Source organism: Electrophorus electricus, chromosome 22 (assembly GCF_013358815.1).
Source record: "Electrophorus electricus isolate fEleEle1 chromosome 22, fEleEle1.pri, whole genome shotgun sequence".
In the NCBI taxonomy this organism is placed as follows: domain Eukaryota; kingdom Metazoa; phylum Chordata; class Actinopteri; order Gymnotiformes; family Gymnotidae; genus Electrophorus; species Electrophorus electricus.
The window spans coordinates 11,103,962-11,123,170 of NC_049556.1; the positions used below are offsets into that span (position 1 = coordinate 11,103,962).

The following is a 19,209-nucleotide window of genomic DNA, read 5'->3' on the forward strand; positions in this document are numbered from 1 at the left end:
CTCAAACTTTTAGTATAGCGTATATGCTATGACAGTTCAGCACTTCCATACGTTTTGTGGTGTGAATTGGCCTCTGGAGGGTGCTACTGTGGTTACTGAGGTCAAAATGAGCCAAAGCTAAAATCTTGTTTAAAAAAAAAATGTACAAACACAAATGGTGTCACAATGCAAAACATTTTTAATTGCATGTCTGTTTCTAAATTGCACGTTATCAGCCATATTTATTCATATGTTCATCAAACCATAAAAAATTGACAACCATTGGCTCACTTTCCACCAAACTTCACATATTTGTTCATAATAACTTGTTGAAGTCATATTCAGTCTGATTGTAATAATTACTGGAATGTTGTGCTATATTACAGTAAGACTTGCACTACTTGCCTGATGATGCCTGAACCCTGGGGGTTTCTGCTTGTTGCTATATTTGTTTATGTGCATGTTGGGTTTCTGATGACTGGCAGGTATATGACTTTGAAGACTTTGATCTTATTCATGTATCATGAGAACTCACCGTACCCTGTGGATATTGCTGTTCCTCTGGTCTCTGCCTCATGTTCTCATGTGATTTGAAGACGCCTCATGTTTTTGTAGCTGTCCTCCAGGTCAGTTATATAGACCTGTCTCAGCTATATGTCCAGATCTTGTTTCAGTGGCTAAGGTGCTCGACTAGTCATCAGAAGGTTGCTGGTTCAAGCCCCACCACCACCAATTTCCCACTATTGGGCCCCTGAGCAAGACCCTTAACCCTCAATTGCTCAAGTTGTATGCAGTCACAATTGTAAGTTGCTTTGGATAAAAGCATCAGCTAAATTCTTCAAATTGCAATGTCTTTGCTGTAGATGCTGTTAGGTGGATCAGTGAGTCAATTTCCATTTTTCTCTTGGCATACAGTTTGATGTCTTCCATATATAGTAGGTGGCTGGTGGTAGGTCTGCACCTCAACTTTGACCCTAACCCACTCTTATTGATGAACTGGCTGAGAGCACTCAGCCAGTGAACCTTTAGGAGTAGCAGATTCTTTAAAGGGGTAATTTGAAGTCACTTGTTTCAATCATTGGGATGGCAGTCAGTTCTGAGCTTTACAGACCCTCCCTGTCACAACAACGTAAACCTGGGTCTTCACCACATATTTCTAGAATTGTGCAAAGCCTCAATCAAATTACTTTTTTTTTGTAGTTTAGTTTTCTGTGCTACTCCAGTTACAGGGCTCACCGTACACACGGCGCGCCTCCAGTTACAGGGCTCATCATACACACGGCGCGCCTCCAGTTACAGGGCTCATCATACACACGGTGCTCCTCCAGTTACAGGCTTCACCGTGCACAAGGCGCTCCTCCAGTTACAGGCTTCACCGTGCACAAGGCGCTCCTCCAGTTACAGGCTTCACCGTGCACAAGGCGCTCCTCCAGTTACAGGCTTCACCGTGCACAAGGCGCTCCTCCAGTTACAGGCTTCACCGTGCACAAGGCGCTCCTCCAGTTACAGGCTTCACCGTGCACAAGGCGCTCCTCCAGTTACAGGCTTCACCGTGCACAAGGCGCTCCTCCAGTTACAGGCTTCACCGTGCACAAGGCGCTCCTCCAGTTACAGGCTTCACCGTGCACAAGGCGCTCCTCCAGTTACAGGGTTCACCGTGCACACGGCGCTCCTCCAGTTACAGGGTTCACCGTGCACACGGAGCTCCTCCAGTTACAGGGTTCACCGTGCACACGACGCTCCTCCAGTTACCGGGTTCACCGTGCACACGACGCTCCTCCAGTTACCGGGTTCACCGTGCACACGGCGCTCCTCCAGTTACAGGGTTCACCGTGCACACGGCGCTCCTCCAGTTACAGGGTTCACCGTGCACACGGCGCTCCTCCAGTTACAGGGTTCACCGTGCACACGGCGCTCCTCCAGTTACAGGGCTCACCGTGCACACGGCGCTCCTCCAGTTACAGGGCTCACCGTGCACACGGCGCTCCTCCAGTTACAGGGCTCACCGTGCACACGGCGCTCCTCCAGTTACAGAGTTCACTGTACACAGCCACAGATCCACAGAGAAGCTGCCATGTTTCCAGACCAAACCTCCCCCATGACTGGGTCATTTATCATAGTTGTGTGAGCTACTGCCACTTGTCACCAGTAATATTAATGAATCTCTGCTCTGCCGGTTATTCACTTTAACCAACATTCATTCATTCTGTTAAAGCAGAGAAAGAGCATGAGAAGGAGGAAAAAATGAGAAAGAAAGAATGGCTCCTCATGAGAAAAAGAAAGTGTTTGTGCGCTGAAGGCAATGTGTTGCCTTTTTCTTTCCAGGTTATGGGCTGTGTTTTAACGTGATTTCTGTACAAGTGCACCACCACATGTATCCTGACTGTGCGTTTGCATTGTTCCAGCAATTAAGTGAGCTGGGAGTCACTCTTCTTAGAGCTTCTGCAAACCGATGAAGAAACCCTGGTGCCCTGACAGGGCCCCACTGTCACCGTCCCAGACACGTAACGCTTTGCTGCTTCCTTTCGGCCTCCGAAAGCCTCCTCTCCACTGACCTACAGCCTGTCCATGACCCCCGACAGGGTGCGCGGGACGGAGCCGGTGTGTGCGGACCTGCAGTCCCGCGTCCTGCGCTGCTACAGGGAGAACCGGGAGCAGACGCTGCGCTGCTCCGACCTGGCCAGAGACTACATGCGGTGCGTCAACGCAGCCAAGCAGGTAAGGGGCCCCGCCGTGTGCCGTCACCGGGGATAATGCTCCCCTTTTGGTCCCACACGACGCCAGTGGAGAGGGAAAAACCAAACAGAAAAAGAAGTTTCTTAGCTCTTAAAGGTCAGAGCCTTTTCTGTAGTGCAGGAAAACTCCTTTACGAAAGCTGTCCCTTTGTTTGCTCTAAATCTCCCTGTGCGCGAGCATAGTGCAGCACCTTGTAGCCAGGCAACGCCAGAATAGTGGATGCACTCCATCAGGTTCAGTGTGGAGCTCAAGGGCACTGGCTCACTGACATAATACTGCACTCTCTCTCTCTCTCTCCCTTCCCCCCTTTCCTCTGTATGCACCGTGTGTGTCTGAAAGCCCACTGGATCTAGCCGAGGGCATCTCCGAGCACAGCTTTTCCCTGGCAGTGGCTCGGAAGCTTGTCTGCCGCACCCCTTTCCCTGCTGCACCTGCCCCACGGCACAGTTCTGTTTGCCACCCCGACAAACGGGGCCCACTTGGCCCTTGAGCGCAAAATCGATGGCGCTCGGCTCTGCTAATGGAGGCTCATCCGCACGGCGGCACACCGCTGTACTCGAGCCTGCTCCGGGACACCACGGACTTCCTGCTGGCGCCGGAGCCAACACCGTGCTGATCTCCTGACAGCCACCTGGCGCATCCTTTCCAATCTAGCAGGCTCTGAGCGCTAATTCAAACCGGTTTTGCCACCGCACTCACCATTAACTCGAAAGGAAATACCGGGACGCACTGCTAGTAAATTACGATCACTGAATCAGGGTTTTTAAATTTGATTTTGCTGTGTTAAACAGCTGGAAGAAAGACCTGGATATGTATCTGTTAGTTATTTACGGGCCAGCTTATTGATCCCGGCTGCTGGTGGATCTCATGTCTGGGTAATTACGTCCCGACGAGGAAGCACATGGGTGCGCATGACTTTCGCCCATTTGCCACGGCAACCGAGTGCACGCCCGGATCAGCTTAACAGTTTACCGACAGCACAGAGAAGGAGTAGGAACCCTTATTAGAAGGGAGCTGTCTCACTGTCGACCTGCCCTCATCCACGGAGGTTTCTGCACGCCCTGGATCCTTGACAGGGGTGGTGGTCGCTGATGGCAATGAGAGGAATAGTGAGAGGGAGGAACAGACAAACAGTGGGCAAGAGGGGAAGAGGGAGAGAGAGATGGAGGGAGGAGAAAGCATGTGATTGGCTGAGAGATGGTGGCAGGCGGTATGAGACTAGATTGGGCCGTGTCTCGGGGCTCCCCTGCTGCCTTGGGAGGGATAATGGCTCCAGGCCGGACGTGCAGCGACTTTCCTGGTGAGGCGACTTCGTGTTTAGACGCCAAAGCAAGGGGACAGAGTTGGAGGGGATGAACGTGGAGTTCTGGGAAGTGGAAGGAAAGGAAGATGAGAACACGCTAGTCGGTGTAGCATGTCCGGCGCCGGACTGATGTTGGGGGGGAAGATGCCGCAACTTTCCAGACGTCGATGATAACTTTTTAGAAACGGCGCCACCGCGGCATCTCTAGCTGCTAGCACGGTCCCTTCCAGGGGCGACCACGTCTCCTAGCCTCTGTCCCCATTGGGGAAGGAGGGGGTCCTTTTGTAACCACGATGACTCTTTCAGCGAGCGGGTCATCCAGGAGGGGAGAAGGGCTTTCGGCGTTCCAGATGCCGCACAGGGGTGTGAATGCGGCGTGATTCAGCGGACACTGAGCAAACAGAAAGACCTCATTATCGATGCAGTGCAGGTTGGTCTCCACTGCAGTGCAGGAAGCTTGGGTCTAACAGGCTGAAGACTTGCCCTCTGATACGCGCCAGGCTGCCACCCGGGCTAGAGTCCGTGCAGTACCATCTAATGAATCCGATGCCAACTGCCGACTCTTCCTGTGTTTTATACACACAGTATAGGGTGTCGGCAGCCTGCTCGGTATGCAGATATTTTATATATGACATGCACACTATAATGGTATTAAAATATTTTTTCCACAGCTTGATAATTTGGAACAGATACCATGCAAGTGCAAAACGGTATAGCTACGTGTAAAAATGCCATCAGAGCAGAACTGTTTTTATTCAGTTTACGAAAATGAACAATGAATCAAGAGTTAAAATAAAGGCAATTAACACACAAATAGATGAATTTAACAACGTAATGAGCAATCGGCTTATTACGTCAGGTTTGCTTTTGAAAGCGCAACTAGTTGCGCAGTCATTTGCCCTCCTTCGGGTTTTTTTTTTTTTTTTTTTTTTTTTTTTTTTAATCACCGAGCAATTAATCCAGTTGACTGGCTGCGATGACATCGCACCTGACTTGCGGATAAAGAAAGGGTGGAAAATCTTCAGGAAGCCACCTTGGAGGAGCATGGATCGCATATCCTTAAGCTAATCTCCCTGCAGCTTAATACGCCATAATGGGTGCATGCTTGGAAGAGAGTCTTACTGCCCAATTAAGTTTATATGACAGAAGGCTGTGATTGGTTAAGACTAATTAGAGGAGAGAGAGGAATATCCAGTTAAGAGGCCCAATTATGCTCCCTTGGATTCCTGGTGGTGTTGGGATTTAGGCTCGCTATCTCCCAAGAACAGGGCAAGAATGTAGACAGCTTCACTGTGCTCGGAGGCACCATGTCTTTAATTAGCCATGCTGTTGTTCATTGCCCTAGAAATAACTGACCATATTCAGGACATGATCAGAAAAGTCGTGGTGTCTTTTTTTATTTATTTTATTTTTTTGCAGTAGTGGTCAGATCATGTAATCATATCCATCAAATATTGTAATTTTTGAAAGTTACAGTAACCCTAGTACTGAGAGTAAAATGGCAATACTGCTGTGTGTCTCTGGGTCCGTAGTACTCTAGTACTGAGAGTAAAATAGCAATACTGCTCTGTGTCTGTGCATGCTTGCATGCGCATCTTTTGCGATTAATGGACCAGTATGGAGAGTCGCTCTCTCTCTCTCTCTCTCTCCCCAGCTACATACAGTGGTTAAGTAATCCCTTCAATTTATTGGCATCCATTTAGCCACTTTCATTGTGGTTTTTATATCTGCTCTGTCCTTGTTGGTGTCTGCCTCGCGCTTGTCAACAGAAAACTCGGTATCCCGCACACCCACGCCTGTGCGTGCGCCCACGCGCTGGCTGCTTCTTTCTGCCCTTCCTGCCCTCCTCTCGAAACCCCCCCCCCCCCCCCCCGCTTCAGCCCTGTGCTCTGCTGTCTGTCTGTCTCTCTGTCTGTCTGTCTACACTGCGCCAGATTACCAAGCGTATTAAGCCTGGATCCACCTGGCTGCACAAGTCCGGCGGCTGCTGTCTTAATGAGGCCAGGAGACTGGGAGACTGCTCGCATTTATTGGATGGAGAGAGACAGCCTGACAGGCGCGCTGCGCGCTTGCTCACGCTCCCAGGAGACCGACCTGCTGTGTGCGGGTGTCGTCCTCACGGTGGGCCATGTTCAAAATTACCCCCCCCCCCCCCCCCCATTGGTGCTTACCCGGAGGTAAAGCAAAACAGTAAATGGGTCCAACCATCAGTTCCACGAGGAGGTGGACGCAGATCAGCTAAGCGGGGTCAGAGGATACTGCCCTCGGTCTGCTGTCATTCCGGCACTCGGTCCGCAGAGGACGATGCATTTTGTCGTACAACTGTTGCATGGTAACAAGGATTTGATGAGCGGTCCGGCTGTGGAACAACCAAGAGGGAGAATACGGACCACGCAGCCCATGGACCGCGCCCGCACCTAATTAAAACAAGGTTAAAATCCGAGTCAGAATCCCAGAGGAGCCTTTTAATCGCTGCTCATCCCAACTTATCTGTATCTGTAAGGGCTGCCAAATGAACACTAAAAAATGCCGCGTTTCGTTCCATTAAAACTCACTTGTTGTGAGAATTGCTCCTGAGCGAGAGACTGCCGTGCGTCCTTGCTCGTTTGGACCCGATGAAGCCTTTGGTGATCTTGTAAGCCTCTTGAAATAAACGTGTGCAGTCGTTAGCGGAATTAAATAATCTTTTAGAGAGTGTGAGCAGCGTGGCCTTCAGTGAGATGTTTCAGCCGTGCCTACACGCACTTTACTTACGGTTTTTAAACTCTCCTGCTGCTGTGGCATGGGGGGACGTCCATCCTCACAACGCAGCTTTCAAACACTGCCGTCACGTGTCTAAAACAGCCGGAGTTCTCGTCGGATCCAGCTGCGTTTGGAGCGTGTTAAGAGACGCGTGGAGGTAGGTGCAAATTTTTTTATTTATTTATTTTTTTTGCCAGGGCATTGACCCAACGCACCAATTCCATCACCACTCTTGTGCAATTTGAAAGCCATTTCCCCGGCATTCGGGTACGTTTTCCTGACGTTTTGAATCCATGTTTGAATGCTCGCATTCATCCTTAGTGCCGCCTCTGTGAGGCCCACGGTGAAGATGTCAGAGGGTTGTCCTTCGTTTCCCGAGCAAAAGCTGCCCTTTGAGGAGACGCTCTCCCTGGACCTCCCTCCACCAGAGCCCTTGTTAGCTCCCACGTGAAGAACTTTTTAATCAGCGGCTACGGCTCTGCCAGGGGTCAGCGAAGCGTGGCAGCAGGCTCGAGTCATTCCACTTATTCTAATGTAAATCCTCCAAGTCTCGGGGCCCCAGCGAACGTGCCTGTGACGGACCCGGGCGGCAGCACGGAACCGGCGCTCGCGTGTCTGCTCCCGAGCAGGGCGTAGACGCGGAGTTCGTCTACAGCCGGCTGGTGCCACAGCTCAGCACAGATGTCTTGCACCATTATTTTAGTGAACTGAAGATCCCAGTAATAAGCACGGTGTTAATGACCTGGAGGGTGAAAAAAGCTTTTTTGAAGCGTTTCTGCAATAAAGCTGGACGTTTTACCCAGTAGGCCAAAGCTTATTTTCTTATTTGCTTGTCAAATGCTACATTTCTGCTCATTCTCATCGCTCTGTCTCTTTCTCTCTCTCACACACACTTCTTCGAGCAGAACTCCCTGGCCTGAGGCGCGTCTGCGTTTTTGTGTGCAGGCGCTGCACAGTGGCGTTATTGATTTCATTTTCATATTGTTGCCGGGCCTTGCAGTTGTAAACAGCCTTGCCCTCCTTTCAAAAGTGAATTGATCCATGCGCCGTCAGCGTTAAAAGAAACCAATCAACGGCGAGACCATTATCTTCCTTTTGAGGCAGCATTCATCCCTCCCTTTTGTGCTCTTAAATAATGGCCCTCACAATGGCAAATAACATCAAGCATAATGGCGAGTTTGTTGCCGGCGCAGATTTGAAAAGTTTTCTCAAAGTGGCTGGCTGAAGTGGTCCGAGCTTAAAGCAGACTTATTGTTCCAGCAACACATTTACACAATATAGTACATCAGGAAAATTATCTTGTTTGTGGTAATGGCACAAAAAGCTTCGGGTGGCGACTCATTTTGCATCGAGAAAAGGCCCTGGATGGGGTTGATGGGTATTTCACGTTTTACTGCACAGCCCGGTAGCTGGGGGTGGGGTCAGCGCAAGCCTTGGTAAGAGGGAAGGAGTCTTGCAGTGTTTATGGATGCAAAAGAGGTACCAGACCCTGCAGGACTACCACTCCTGATCACGCTAAATGGACACACCACTGAACTGTGCTTACATATCCGCATGTGTTAACTTGTTGGGTAAGTTAGACATGGTGGAAATGCATTAACTACACGAGTTTGATTGCCCCGTAAAAGCCGTCTGCAGGTGACTGACGCACGTGGCTTCAGGAGGAAGGATTTAATGCCGCTGTATGTCCTGCGTTCAGTGTGCTTTTTCTGGGATGAGTAGGCTATTCAAACATCTCTGTTCTTGGCCTTCACGAGACCAGTTTTCAGCATTTTGCACCCTCCCTCACAACCTGTCTCTCTCTCTCTCTCTCTCTCTCTCTCTCTCTCTCTCTCTCTCTCTCTCTCTCTCTCTCTCTCTCTAATGAGTCTTTTGTGGTGGTCATTCCTGTTGAGTGAACTTTCAGGATCTCATTTGAAGAATGCACTCGAAGTCCACTCTGTTCGTCACACCCGTGTCCGGGATCTGCTTTAAAGGCGCTCTGTGCTGAAAATTGCTCAGTCCGCAGTGAGCCGCTCGCTGCATGTGGAAACGCGGTGACCAGATGCGCCAGTCCTCGCGGGTTGTGAATCGACTAAGAAAGTATCAAAGGAAAAGCACTTTGCTGCGTTGTTGCCTCTGGATTGATAATTCCCCCAGTAATCTTTCCGTCCACGCCTTCCTCGAGTCTTCCCTCTATTCGCTTCTTTTCAGTTCCACCCTCACTATTGTGAGCACCTTTCTCGGCTCTTTGAAACGGTGTATCGAGCGGGTTGCGGAGGTTCTGCCTCGGCTCGGACGTGCGACGCACCTCTGTGAGAGCGGAGGACACAACCCAACCCCTCTGGAGCACACGCACCGTGGTCGACGTGCGGCCTTCCCACGGCAGCTCAGTAGTTGCACCAGCAACGGTAACGCCCGGTAATGATACAGTTCACTCCGTTAAAAGCAGAGCCTGCTTCCTGGACTGAAGCTATCACCCACTCCCCCCCAGTTTATTATTTAAAAAAAAAAAAAAAAAAAGCTGTCATGGGTTTCACAGAGGAGTGTGAGGCTGGAATGTGCCCTCCTTTTCACCGTATGCTCTACCCGCTCCCCGCTTGGTCTCTTCACTGTTTTATTTATTTTTTTGTCCCCTCCGTGGGTGCCCTTTGTTGCCCTGGAGCGTCCTGTGCGTGTCGTCCCATTTGGCGGGCGAACAAGGCAGGGCTCGCGCTCCAACTGGCCTCCGAACGCCCCTCCTCCTTCATTCGATAGAACGTGCGAGGAAGCTCTGTCCGTGGAGCCGGCTTGAAGCGCTTCCGCAGAGCGGCTTGAAAGCCGCCTGCTTTTTTTTCTGGGCTTGTTATCAGTTGGTATAATAGCCGTGGAAAACACGGTCCCCTTTTACGTTTCTGCCAGTTAATGCTGCGTTTCGGAGGAGGCCGGCCGGGCCGCGGGGGGGGGCACTCAGAGGCCACCTCTGCCGTTCCTGTTCCGTTCAGAGGAAATGCCTCCATCACACAGTTTTTGTTTTTGTGGGTTTTTTCCCCCCTCTCCATCCCTCCTTTCCATCAGAGGTTGACGTGTGTGCTTGTGAGCACAGATTGCCTGCCAACTATCTGATAAGAGGATTTCCAATTCAGCAGAGTTCCAGCACAAGAGCATAGACCTGCTCCTTATGTGCTGTTTCCTTTAAAGTTGTCTATAAACACAGAATTGCTCCAAATATAAGCTTTTCTTGAAGCATGAAACACAAGGCAATGCTGAACACACTTGTTAACAACACAGAAGCTAATCACAGGCACTGGACAGCATATTCAAATGTTTTAATTCAATAAGAGAATTTGATTGTGTGTGTGATAAATAAATAATAAAAAATTCTATATATATATATATATGTGTGTGTGTGTGTATAGGTTGGTTGAGGATAAATTCCCTGGGATACTTGGAGATTATATCGATTTGGCAATATATTGTGAATACACGCTTACCGAATCGATACAGTAACAGTTGTATCAGTATTAATGTTAATTAATATCCTTTACCCAGTGTGAAACGGATACGTACAAATTTAGCTGCAGTACTTACAATTTCCAGCAGGAGGCGCCTTAAAAAATAAAAACGAATGGCTTTAGGAAAAGTCAACACATTCGTCTAGAAAGAGCTAAGCGCTGTCACCTGACAGTCGGGCAAATGTGCTTGGGAAACCTTTTCTTTCTTCTATACATTCCCAATTAATTGCGTTATTAGTCTTTGTTATAAATGATTAATGTATTATTGTTAATAAATAATAACAATAATAGTATTTTTGCTAATATCTTGCTTAATAAAATGTGATTGTATAGCAGACTTTTAGGCGTCTTATCGTATTGTGTTGTGACGCCCGTATTGTGGTCCGTGCAGTATTGTGAAGCTACTGGCAATACCCAGCACTGTTGGAGACGGCAGGGTATTGTTTTGTGAAGAAAACAGAAACCAATCGTGATGCAGTCATAAAGTTTAACTAAATAGAAAGACAGGGACACACTCTTGAAGCCTTTACGTCAGGGCCCATGTTTGGATCCCGGAGTAACAGATCCTAGGGATGGACTTGAAGATACATTTTAAACAGGAAGCTTTTTGTTTGGAAAGGCGCAACGGTCAGAGGTCATGCATATATTTTTTTTCTCATTTCAGTGTCCTGTCACTTTGAACATGATCTAGAGGCAAGAGGTCACAAAGACTGCCTGACCCAGTGGAAGGAAAGCACCTGGGGTGGGTGTGTGCATGTGCGTCTGTCTGTGTGTGCGTGTGTGAACCCTCCCTAATACAAGGTGTCTTCAGTTTAGTCCGCGTCACATATGTTCTCAGGATCTCAAGAGAGCAATCAGTTATAATGTGAGAGTCTGTGCTAATGCACAGTTTCAAACACCCTATTCTTTTTTTTGTTGTTGCAGTACAGTATTGATCTTTCTGCTGTGAGCGGGGCTAACTCTCTACTTGGTCTCCCTCTGGGTTTTGTCTTCATCGAGGCACTAAGACAGCTCTGCATCACTTTGGTGTCTTCGTGACCTTGGGACGTGCGTTTTGGCAGTTTCGTGTCCTGCACACCATGCAGTGTGTGAGGGTTTGCGCAACAAAATTTCAGCATTCAATGTAAATGAGGTGTCTCAAGGCGAGGTGCTGATAGTTTTGTGGAAAGTGTAATAAAAACCCAGAGCACCACGTCTAAACTGAACGCAGTCATTTGATCATGTGATTGCTTTACCCACAGACACAAACAAAATACGTGCTGAAAATGAATTGTGATACCTCTTTGCTTTGGGTAGATATAGCGTAATAACCTCTTTGGTTTGGGTAGATATATCGTAATAACCTCTTTGGATTGGGTAGATATAGATTAATAATCTCTTCAGTTTGGGTAGATATAGATTAATAACCTCTTTGGTTTGGGCAGATATAGCGTAATAACCTTCGGATTTGGGTAGATATAGATTATAATCTCTTTGGTTTTGGTAGATATAGATTAATACCCTCTTTGTTTTTGGTAGATATAGCGTAATGATCTCTTTGGTTTGATTAGGTATAGAGTAATCTTTTTGGTTTGGTTAGGTATAGCATATTGACGTCTTTGGTTTGGGTAGATATAGATTAATAATCTTTTGGTTTGGTGAGATATAGCGTAATGACCCCTTTGGTTTGGGTAGATATAAATTCATTTTTGGTTTGATGTAGATTAAACTTTTTGGTTTGCCATGTATTGTCATGTCCTTGATGATCCCAGTTGATACCACCTGGAAGTAGATCACTAAAATACCTTAGAATTGGCGTCCTTTTAGACATGGCTCAAAAACCTCTTTAGTTTGGTTAGATGTAGTTTAACAGCCTCCTCGGCTGTAGTTACAGCACTGCCGATATGGATAAGTTAGCTTTGGCTTATGTAGCTCACCTGGTCGACCAGGTTCGATTCCCAATCACCACGTGAACAGTCATGCATTTCCAATGCCATAAATTTAAATATGTAAATCACTCTGCATAACAGTGCATTCCCAATGCCATACATTTAAATATGTAAATCACTCTGGATAGGAGTGCCTTCCTAATGCCATAAATGTAAATATGTAAATCACTCTGGGTACAAGTGTATTCCCTGTGACATAAATGTAAACATTTTAGTATGTTGCATGTTGCTTACCTATACAGTTGTCAGCCAGCCAATTATGTCCATTAAGCATTATTTGTTGATTTTAAATGTAGGTTTGAGCTTATGTATTTATTATTATTTATTTTGCTATAGTATTAATACCACTGATATGTGAGTTACCATGACTACGTTTGATGGCCTTGGTGTGTTTTCCTCATTTCTGCATGGTTCACTGTGGTAATATAAAGCACTGGATGCGAAGCAGAGCAGTGTGATGCCAGTGAGTTACATCGTATGTTCCCATTATTAAGGATCATTACTGCGCCCTTCATCTTCTGCTGGTACGTCTCCATGCTGCTCGTTTTGTGCTGCTGCTCTTATTTGGAAGTAAAGTGAGACTCCTCTCATTCTGGCTGCCTCACCAGAGTCAATACCCCCCCCTCCGGTTATAGCTACCAGGAACACAGCCCATTAAATGCACTCCAACACTGTGATTGAGAAAATCTTCAAATCGGATTTCGTGAGTAGACCCTGTAAGTAGTTTCATCCTGAGTTATGAACTGCAAACAGGACAGGGATTATACTGCAGACAAGCGCAGTTGTTTGTAACACAGAAGAAATAAAATTATGGGCTATCACCATCAGCCACAGCAAGTGGTGGGATATTGCTTATAACTTCGCTAATTTCTTATCGCTAGTAACGTTATCAGAAACAACTTGAGTGTACAGTGTACGAACTACAGCCTGTGTAAAGCTTTGCACCTGTTGGCTGGATATTTGGGGGTGGCAGACAACCGTAATCTCAGCGGTGGCACCTCAACTTCAGCGACACCACAGTGCCTGGTACCCAAAAGCAGTGCAATGCCAGCTGCCATGCTTGTGTTGAGAATGATCTACCAGCCGAATAACATTGTTAGCTGTTGTCAGATAATAGGTGGATGACTGATTTTGCAATGGCAACAGACAAGGTAAATTATGGGTACATAATAGTGTAGGTGCAAGGTGTACGTTGCTTTAATAAAGTGGAGGGAAAGAAGTCTGTTATGAGTGTTGACTGTGTAGCATGCAGACCTCAGACAGACCTCAGGCTTTTTTAACAACTGCGTGGGATAACCCATGCCACTGGGATGCACCAGTATAATGTAAGAGAGGAGTAATATGATTGGCCAGGAAGCCACTAAGCCACTAATTTGCATGCCTAATGAACAAAACTTGCATGCATAATGAACCAAAAGTGCCTTCATATCAGTAACAGTGATTGGGGAGGTCATTGTGAGTGGCTGATGAAGAAACAGTACTGGGCATCACCCGTGAACGCTGTCTACAAACGCAGCCTCCCATGCGGTGTGCGTTTGCGTGCGCGTACTCTGCTGTGAGCGCAAGCGAGGAAAATGGGCGTTCCCTTTGTCGGAGCCAGGCAGACGCGACCACGTGCTGGTGCCCCTCTCCGCGCTGTCCTCGTTTTAAAGAACTCTCCCAGCCTTGCTTCTTCGGCCTGTCTGATCACTCTTCATTCTCTTTTCCTCTGCTTGCTGTTTGTTCAGTCATGACAGCCAGCTGCTTCTTGCTGCCCTAAGAAAAACAGCTCAGAGGAGGGGGTTAGCATAGATAGATAAAATGTTCCACCAAATGAAAACTTTCAACACAGTTTTCCTGTAGTGTCCTTTTTTTTGCAGTACTTTCCAATGGTGCCCAGTCCTTGTCCAATAAACCGTCCGTTTGTTTTCCACATGTAGTTCTTTCTCTCATTCTTCCTTATGAATGCATGTGTGTTGTGTTGGTGTCAAGGTGGTAGCCATTGATTTTCCTGCTGCCTGACGTCTCCCTGCCCTCGTTCTCTCCCACTGTCCCAACCTTACACTGCACCCTCTTGCTGCCGGTCAATATCCCACACTGCCTCGGCTCAATGGTCCCCGAGTTGCTCAGGTACTGATGCTCGGCCCCCAGCAATTATCCTCATAACCCACCGTTACTCCGTACCTTTCTCCAGCAGCGAGCCCCAATGCCCGATCATCAGGCTCCTCAACACAGTAATTGTTATTTGAGTCTCTCCGAACTCCAGGTGAGCCAGCTTTTCCGAACGCGCTTCGCCTGCCCGAATGAGGCTGAGATCAATGAAACGCTAAGACACCATTGCGTCCCTGAAGCACGCAGACTCCTCCTTCGGAAAGGTTCTCCACGGCGACCGCCGTGCTCTCTTTGGCGAGCACCACACCTCTTTGGCTGCTTTTACAAGCTGGGTTTTCGTGTGGGTGAAGGAGAACTGTTCACTCAAGCAAAATGCACCGGTTTGCATCAGTTTATGCCGCTTTCATGCTAATTTAGCTCGAGAGAGACCTGCAACAAACTGACAGGCTCTCATATTGTGCTCAGTCCATGTACAGTAATGGGAGTCAGTGTTTTTCCTCTATCCAGTTGATTCACCTCCAATTCTCTCTTTACTGGTACAGCTGTACCAGCGCACTATAATGGGGAAGGTCACACATGCCTCCTCTGTATATGAGCTTGGGTGCCATATCTTGTTGAGTCACTCACATGTAATTGGTGAGAACTTCAGCGCACTTGGAGGTAAACTATGTGAAGGGCTGATTGAAACAGAGTGACAGCTACTGTCTGTGCTTTCCCTTATGGCAGCACAACAAACACCACAGGTGGCAGCTGGGATTTGATCAAACAGATTTTCTCTCTCTCTCTCTCTCTCTCTCTCTCTCTCAGCCAGTGGATGCACCTCTGCGCACAGGCGGAAGAGGGTAGGGATATTTGTCATTACGGCTTGAAAATAATTTTGAAATATGAAAAGCGGTCTCATTTTCACAGGTCCTCGGTGGTTCTGTCCCGTGTCCTGCTGCGCTGGCCCGGGTCTCCCGCCTTACTCTGGCTGACGCAAATGCGAGATCCGCGTTTGTTTACGTCTAGCTCTGCACTCACAGGGAGCTGTTCCTTCCATTTGCCTTCACCCTCCTTATTTTTCTCCTTTTTTACCCCCTTCTCCTGTTCTTCCTCCCTCTTTCGTTCATCTGTCCTCCCTGGTCCTCACCCCTCCAGGACCGAATAGCAACCAGTGAATAGCTATAATTAAGAGCTGTGACCTTTACTGGGTGGTGATTACCCTCCGAGAGGACGTCCTCCCCCTTCTCTTGCATCGGTGGCCGTCCACATGCAGCCCAGAGATGCATGGTCCCGGTTCCTTCCCTGAGCCACTCTTGGTGACGCTCTTTTGTCTGCTTTCACGTTAAATTTACTTTACATGTCAGAAACCGCGTTCTGTCCGACTCTGTTCGCTTGTAGTCTGTTATTTTCTGTTGCACTCCCTTCTGTTGAGTTGATTTGGTTTTGCCTGAATGTATAACCTGTTTAAAATCCGTCTCCGTGTGCTCCTGTAAAAGGTCAAACGGGTCCTTTTCTTTGCTTCCGCTCTGTGCCTTAGTGACTGCGTTCTGGCTGCATCCAAGCGCCTGGTGACCAGTCCCATAAGGAGAGGGGGGAGATTCACAGGGTGGCTTTGGATGTGTGGATTTCTTAGAAAAATGAATGAACCTGTGAACTGATGGATTGCTTTAGTGCTGTTTGAAGCTCTCTCACTCTCCACTAACCACTGAATTTGTACCTGAATTTGCGCGTATATCTGGATGAAGAGTCGTCCAGGAAGAAAAACAAATCCCTTATGTAAAAGCCTTGGACAGTAACCACATCAAAGGTGTTTGTTGGTAGGTGGGATTGTTTCTAGTCTAGGCCTACCTGTACTGCCGGGGAACACAGAATTAAGAGGGCACCGTCAAGCCCCAGTGCTTGCCAGGGGCAGAATCCTTCTTGTTCTAGTGCTCCTTCGCCCCCCCCCCCCCCTCCTCTCTTCTCACTTCTCTTCCCTGCTCGTTTTCTGAGTAATAATTTACATTTCACTTTAATAATATTGTCACACGTACATGTAAAGTAATTCCTTTAAGATATGAAGCTACATGTCAGTTATGTGGGGGTTTTTTCCGCGTCATCCGTTAATACTAGCTAGATAACAAACTTGCAAAATGAACAAGTTAATGGTTATATTTCTCATTTTTCTAGCGTGTTTTCTAGTTAGCAGTACCCTTTTGCTAACATAACCAATGTCTTGGCTAACTGAAGCAGCTAATGCCTTTGCTTTAGTGGTCTAATGTGTGTTTTTGTTCAGTTAAAAGGTTGCGTGGCTAGCCGTCAAATGTATGCATTATCATTATCTTGTCTTCTACGTCGCTGAGTTGCTTTTAAACACCAGTGTAGGTCAGTTTCCACTGCTAGCTCCATTTAGCGAGCAGACACACTGAATGAAACTGGCTCTGACTGAAGAACCAATCAAGCGTTTGGAAAGATGCTGGGTCATTATGGGAAACGTAGTACCTGTACTGAATTTGTGGGGTGCTAATGTTTGTGTTGTGTAGTCTTGCTCAACACTCCAGGTTAAATCATAAAGCATTATGGCTTCCATTATTATAGCGGGGCATAGGAACCTTTTACTGGGGCATGAGCCCCATTAAATATGCTCTAGTAACCGGTGGGTGAGCCATCAAACTTTCAGATTTTTACTAAGCACAAGGATATTGAAAACTTGAGAATGTTTACCAAATTAGCTAACTTCCAAGTTTCAACTTTGGTTTATTTGTGTTTTTCTATTTCTTTCTATAGAAAAAGAAATTATCAGTGTCAAATATTTAATTTAGCATGATAGTCATTTAGTCATACCCAAATCATTTAGTTATACAACAGTAAGTGCTGGTGTTTTGTGATTGAATAGATCCAAACTGGAAAAAATGTCGAATTTGAAATTTTATAACAATTTAAAACTAACTGCTGTTTTATCAATGCAAACATGGATTAATCATCATCACTTGTACTATGTTATGAAACCTGTTTTCATGTGAATAATTTTTGTTTGCTTCAATCTTAAATTTGATTAAAAGAAGATCTTTTCCACTCTCTCTCCTCCCCCCCCTCTCTCTCTGTCTCTCTCTCTCTGTCTCTCTCCTCCCCCCCTCTCTCTCTCTGTCTCTCTCTCTCTCTCTCTGTATTTCTCTCTCTCTCTCCCCCCCCCTCTCTCTCTCTCTCTCTCTCTCTCTCTGTATCTCTCTCTCTCTCCTCCCCCCCTCTCTCTGTCTCTCTCTCTCTCTCTCTCTCTCTCTCTCTCCCTCTCTCTCTCTCTCTGTATCTCTCTCTCTCTCTCCTCCCCCCTCTCTCTGTCTCTCTCTCTCTCTCTCTCTCTCTCTCTCTCTCTCTCTCTCTCTCTCTGTATCTCTCTCTCTCTCTCTCTCTCTCTCTCTCTCTCTCTCTCTCTCTCTCTCTCTCTCTCTCACACAGAATCATTTGGTGAATCATGGATGAGAAGGCTTCCATGTTGACAGTGTCGCTGTCCTGCCTCTCCAGCCCCCCACTCCACCAGTGTGCGGGCACTTAGCCACCCCTTACTCACCTTCACTTCTGTTCTCTTACCATTTAATCTTACATTTTATTGTGTATATGCCACATTTGATGGGCTATAATGAATGCCTTCACCTGTTCTGAGACCGACAGCAGGCTTTAAAAATGCACTGCTTGAATTTTGTAAATGTAGACTCAGGACATTCTGGACATTTGTTTATCAGAGTTGTATTTACTCTGTTATATCTTTAAATATGCCCATATATAGCCATCTGCCTGAAGCTTGCTGTGATTGATGTCTTTTGTAAGACGTGACTGGAATTTCAGCTGAAACTGATGCGTATAATATATATCTGGAGACGGAACACGAGGTTTGAGGTGTGGAGTCTTCCATGGCCCCAAGAAACCCTGTGATATTCAGCTGAGACTGTTAAGCATTCAGATGTTTAATATTTTAATAACTTCAAGTTTCTGCTGGGCCTGAGGCTACCACCACGCTGGATTGTTCAAAGAAGAAAGTTTTTTGGTCTTGACAGAAAGCCAGCTATTAAAAGTCAATCCTGTACTGTAGCTTTCAGACATTAGCATTTATTGCTCACAAGTGACTGATGTCCAAACCTGTATTAGATCACTTGAGCTTAAGAAGGAAATGTTTACAGAAGACACTAGATTGGAATAGACATGTCTGTGTGATTATTTGTTTTCTATGTACCTACAACTAAACAATTCAAGCCAAAGCATGCATGGGTAGGAGAGAGAATTCAGTACTAAGCACTAGAGCACATTCAGTACTTTAATTGTTCAACATTTCTAAATTTCTAACCTTAATTCACACTATGATTAATGCTGTAAATTATGTCACCAAATTGTTATGTTTGAGCTGTTATTTAGAAAGCTGTAAAATTAAGCATTATAAACACTACAAAATGGTATTGACTCCAGCAAACTTCAAGCCTACAAATCTGTTTCCTTCGTGCCATACTTTTCCGGCTTCTTAAACTAGCCATTTATCCTTGTTCAGTTTGATCCGGTTTTTAGTCTCTTAATTTGTAGTCCATGGAACGTGAAAATAGGACCGTCATAGACAATTAATCTCAATTCCACTACCATGTCCTCAAATTTTCATCACCCAGAATGCGCCTAGCAATTGAATATAGATGGTTTTTGTAAATATAAACTGATACTATACATGGCAAGAAAGGAGATAAAGAGCTGATTGATCTGCAGCTATTGGCACGATACATATCTGTTTTACACACACACACACAATTTATTGCTTTTGACATGGTGGGGGCTCCCGAGTGGGTGGAGGCAATTACAGTTAGACAGCATCTCGCACACACAACCCTCAATTATCCAGCTCACACACACACACACCCCCAAGTATGCACTGAGGCTTTGGAGATCACACCCTTGCACACTTTGTGTGTGTGTCACAGAGTAGACATCCCTCCGTCAGCCTTAATAAGGCCCACATGCT

The 19,209-nt window shown here is 46.7% G+C and overlaps 1 protein-coding gene across 3 annotated transcripts in view; it reads left to right on the forward strand.

The window, feature by feature from the left end:
- The window catches only part of chchd6a (coiled-coil-helix-coiled-coil-helix domain containing 6a), a 45,649-nt gene extending 26,974 nt beyond the window's left edge, over positions 1–18,675 (forward strand). For 2 of the 3 annotated variants that reach the window (XM_027008488.2, XM_027008490.2), the window contains 3 exons: positions 2,562–2,697; positions 10,898–10,975; positions 17,670–18,675. In XM_027008488.2, coding sequence (XP_026864289.2) covers positions 2,562–2,697; positions 10,898–10,924 — 163 coding nt within the window. In that variant the 3' untranslated portion in view covers positions 10,925–10,975; positions 17,670–18,675. The remainder of the gene's footprint in view (positions 1–2,561; positions 2,698–10,897; positions 10,976–17,669) is intronic. The other variant, XM_027008489.2, reaches the window with a different exon arrangement.
- The last annotated feature ends 534 nt before the right edge of the window (positions 18,676–19,209 follow it).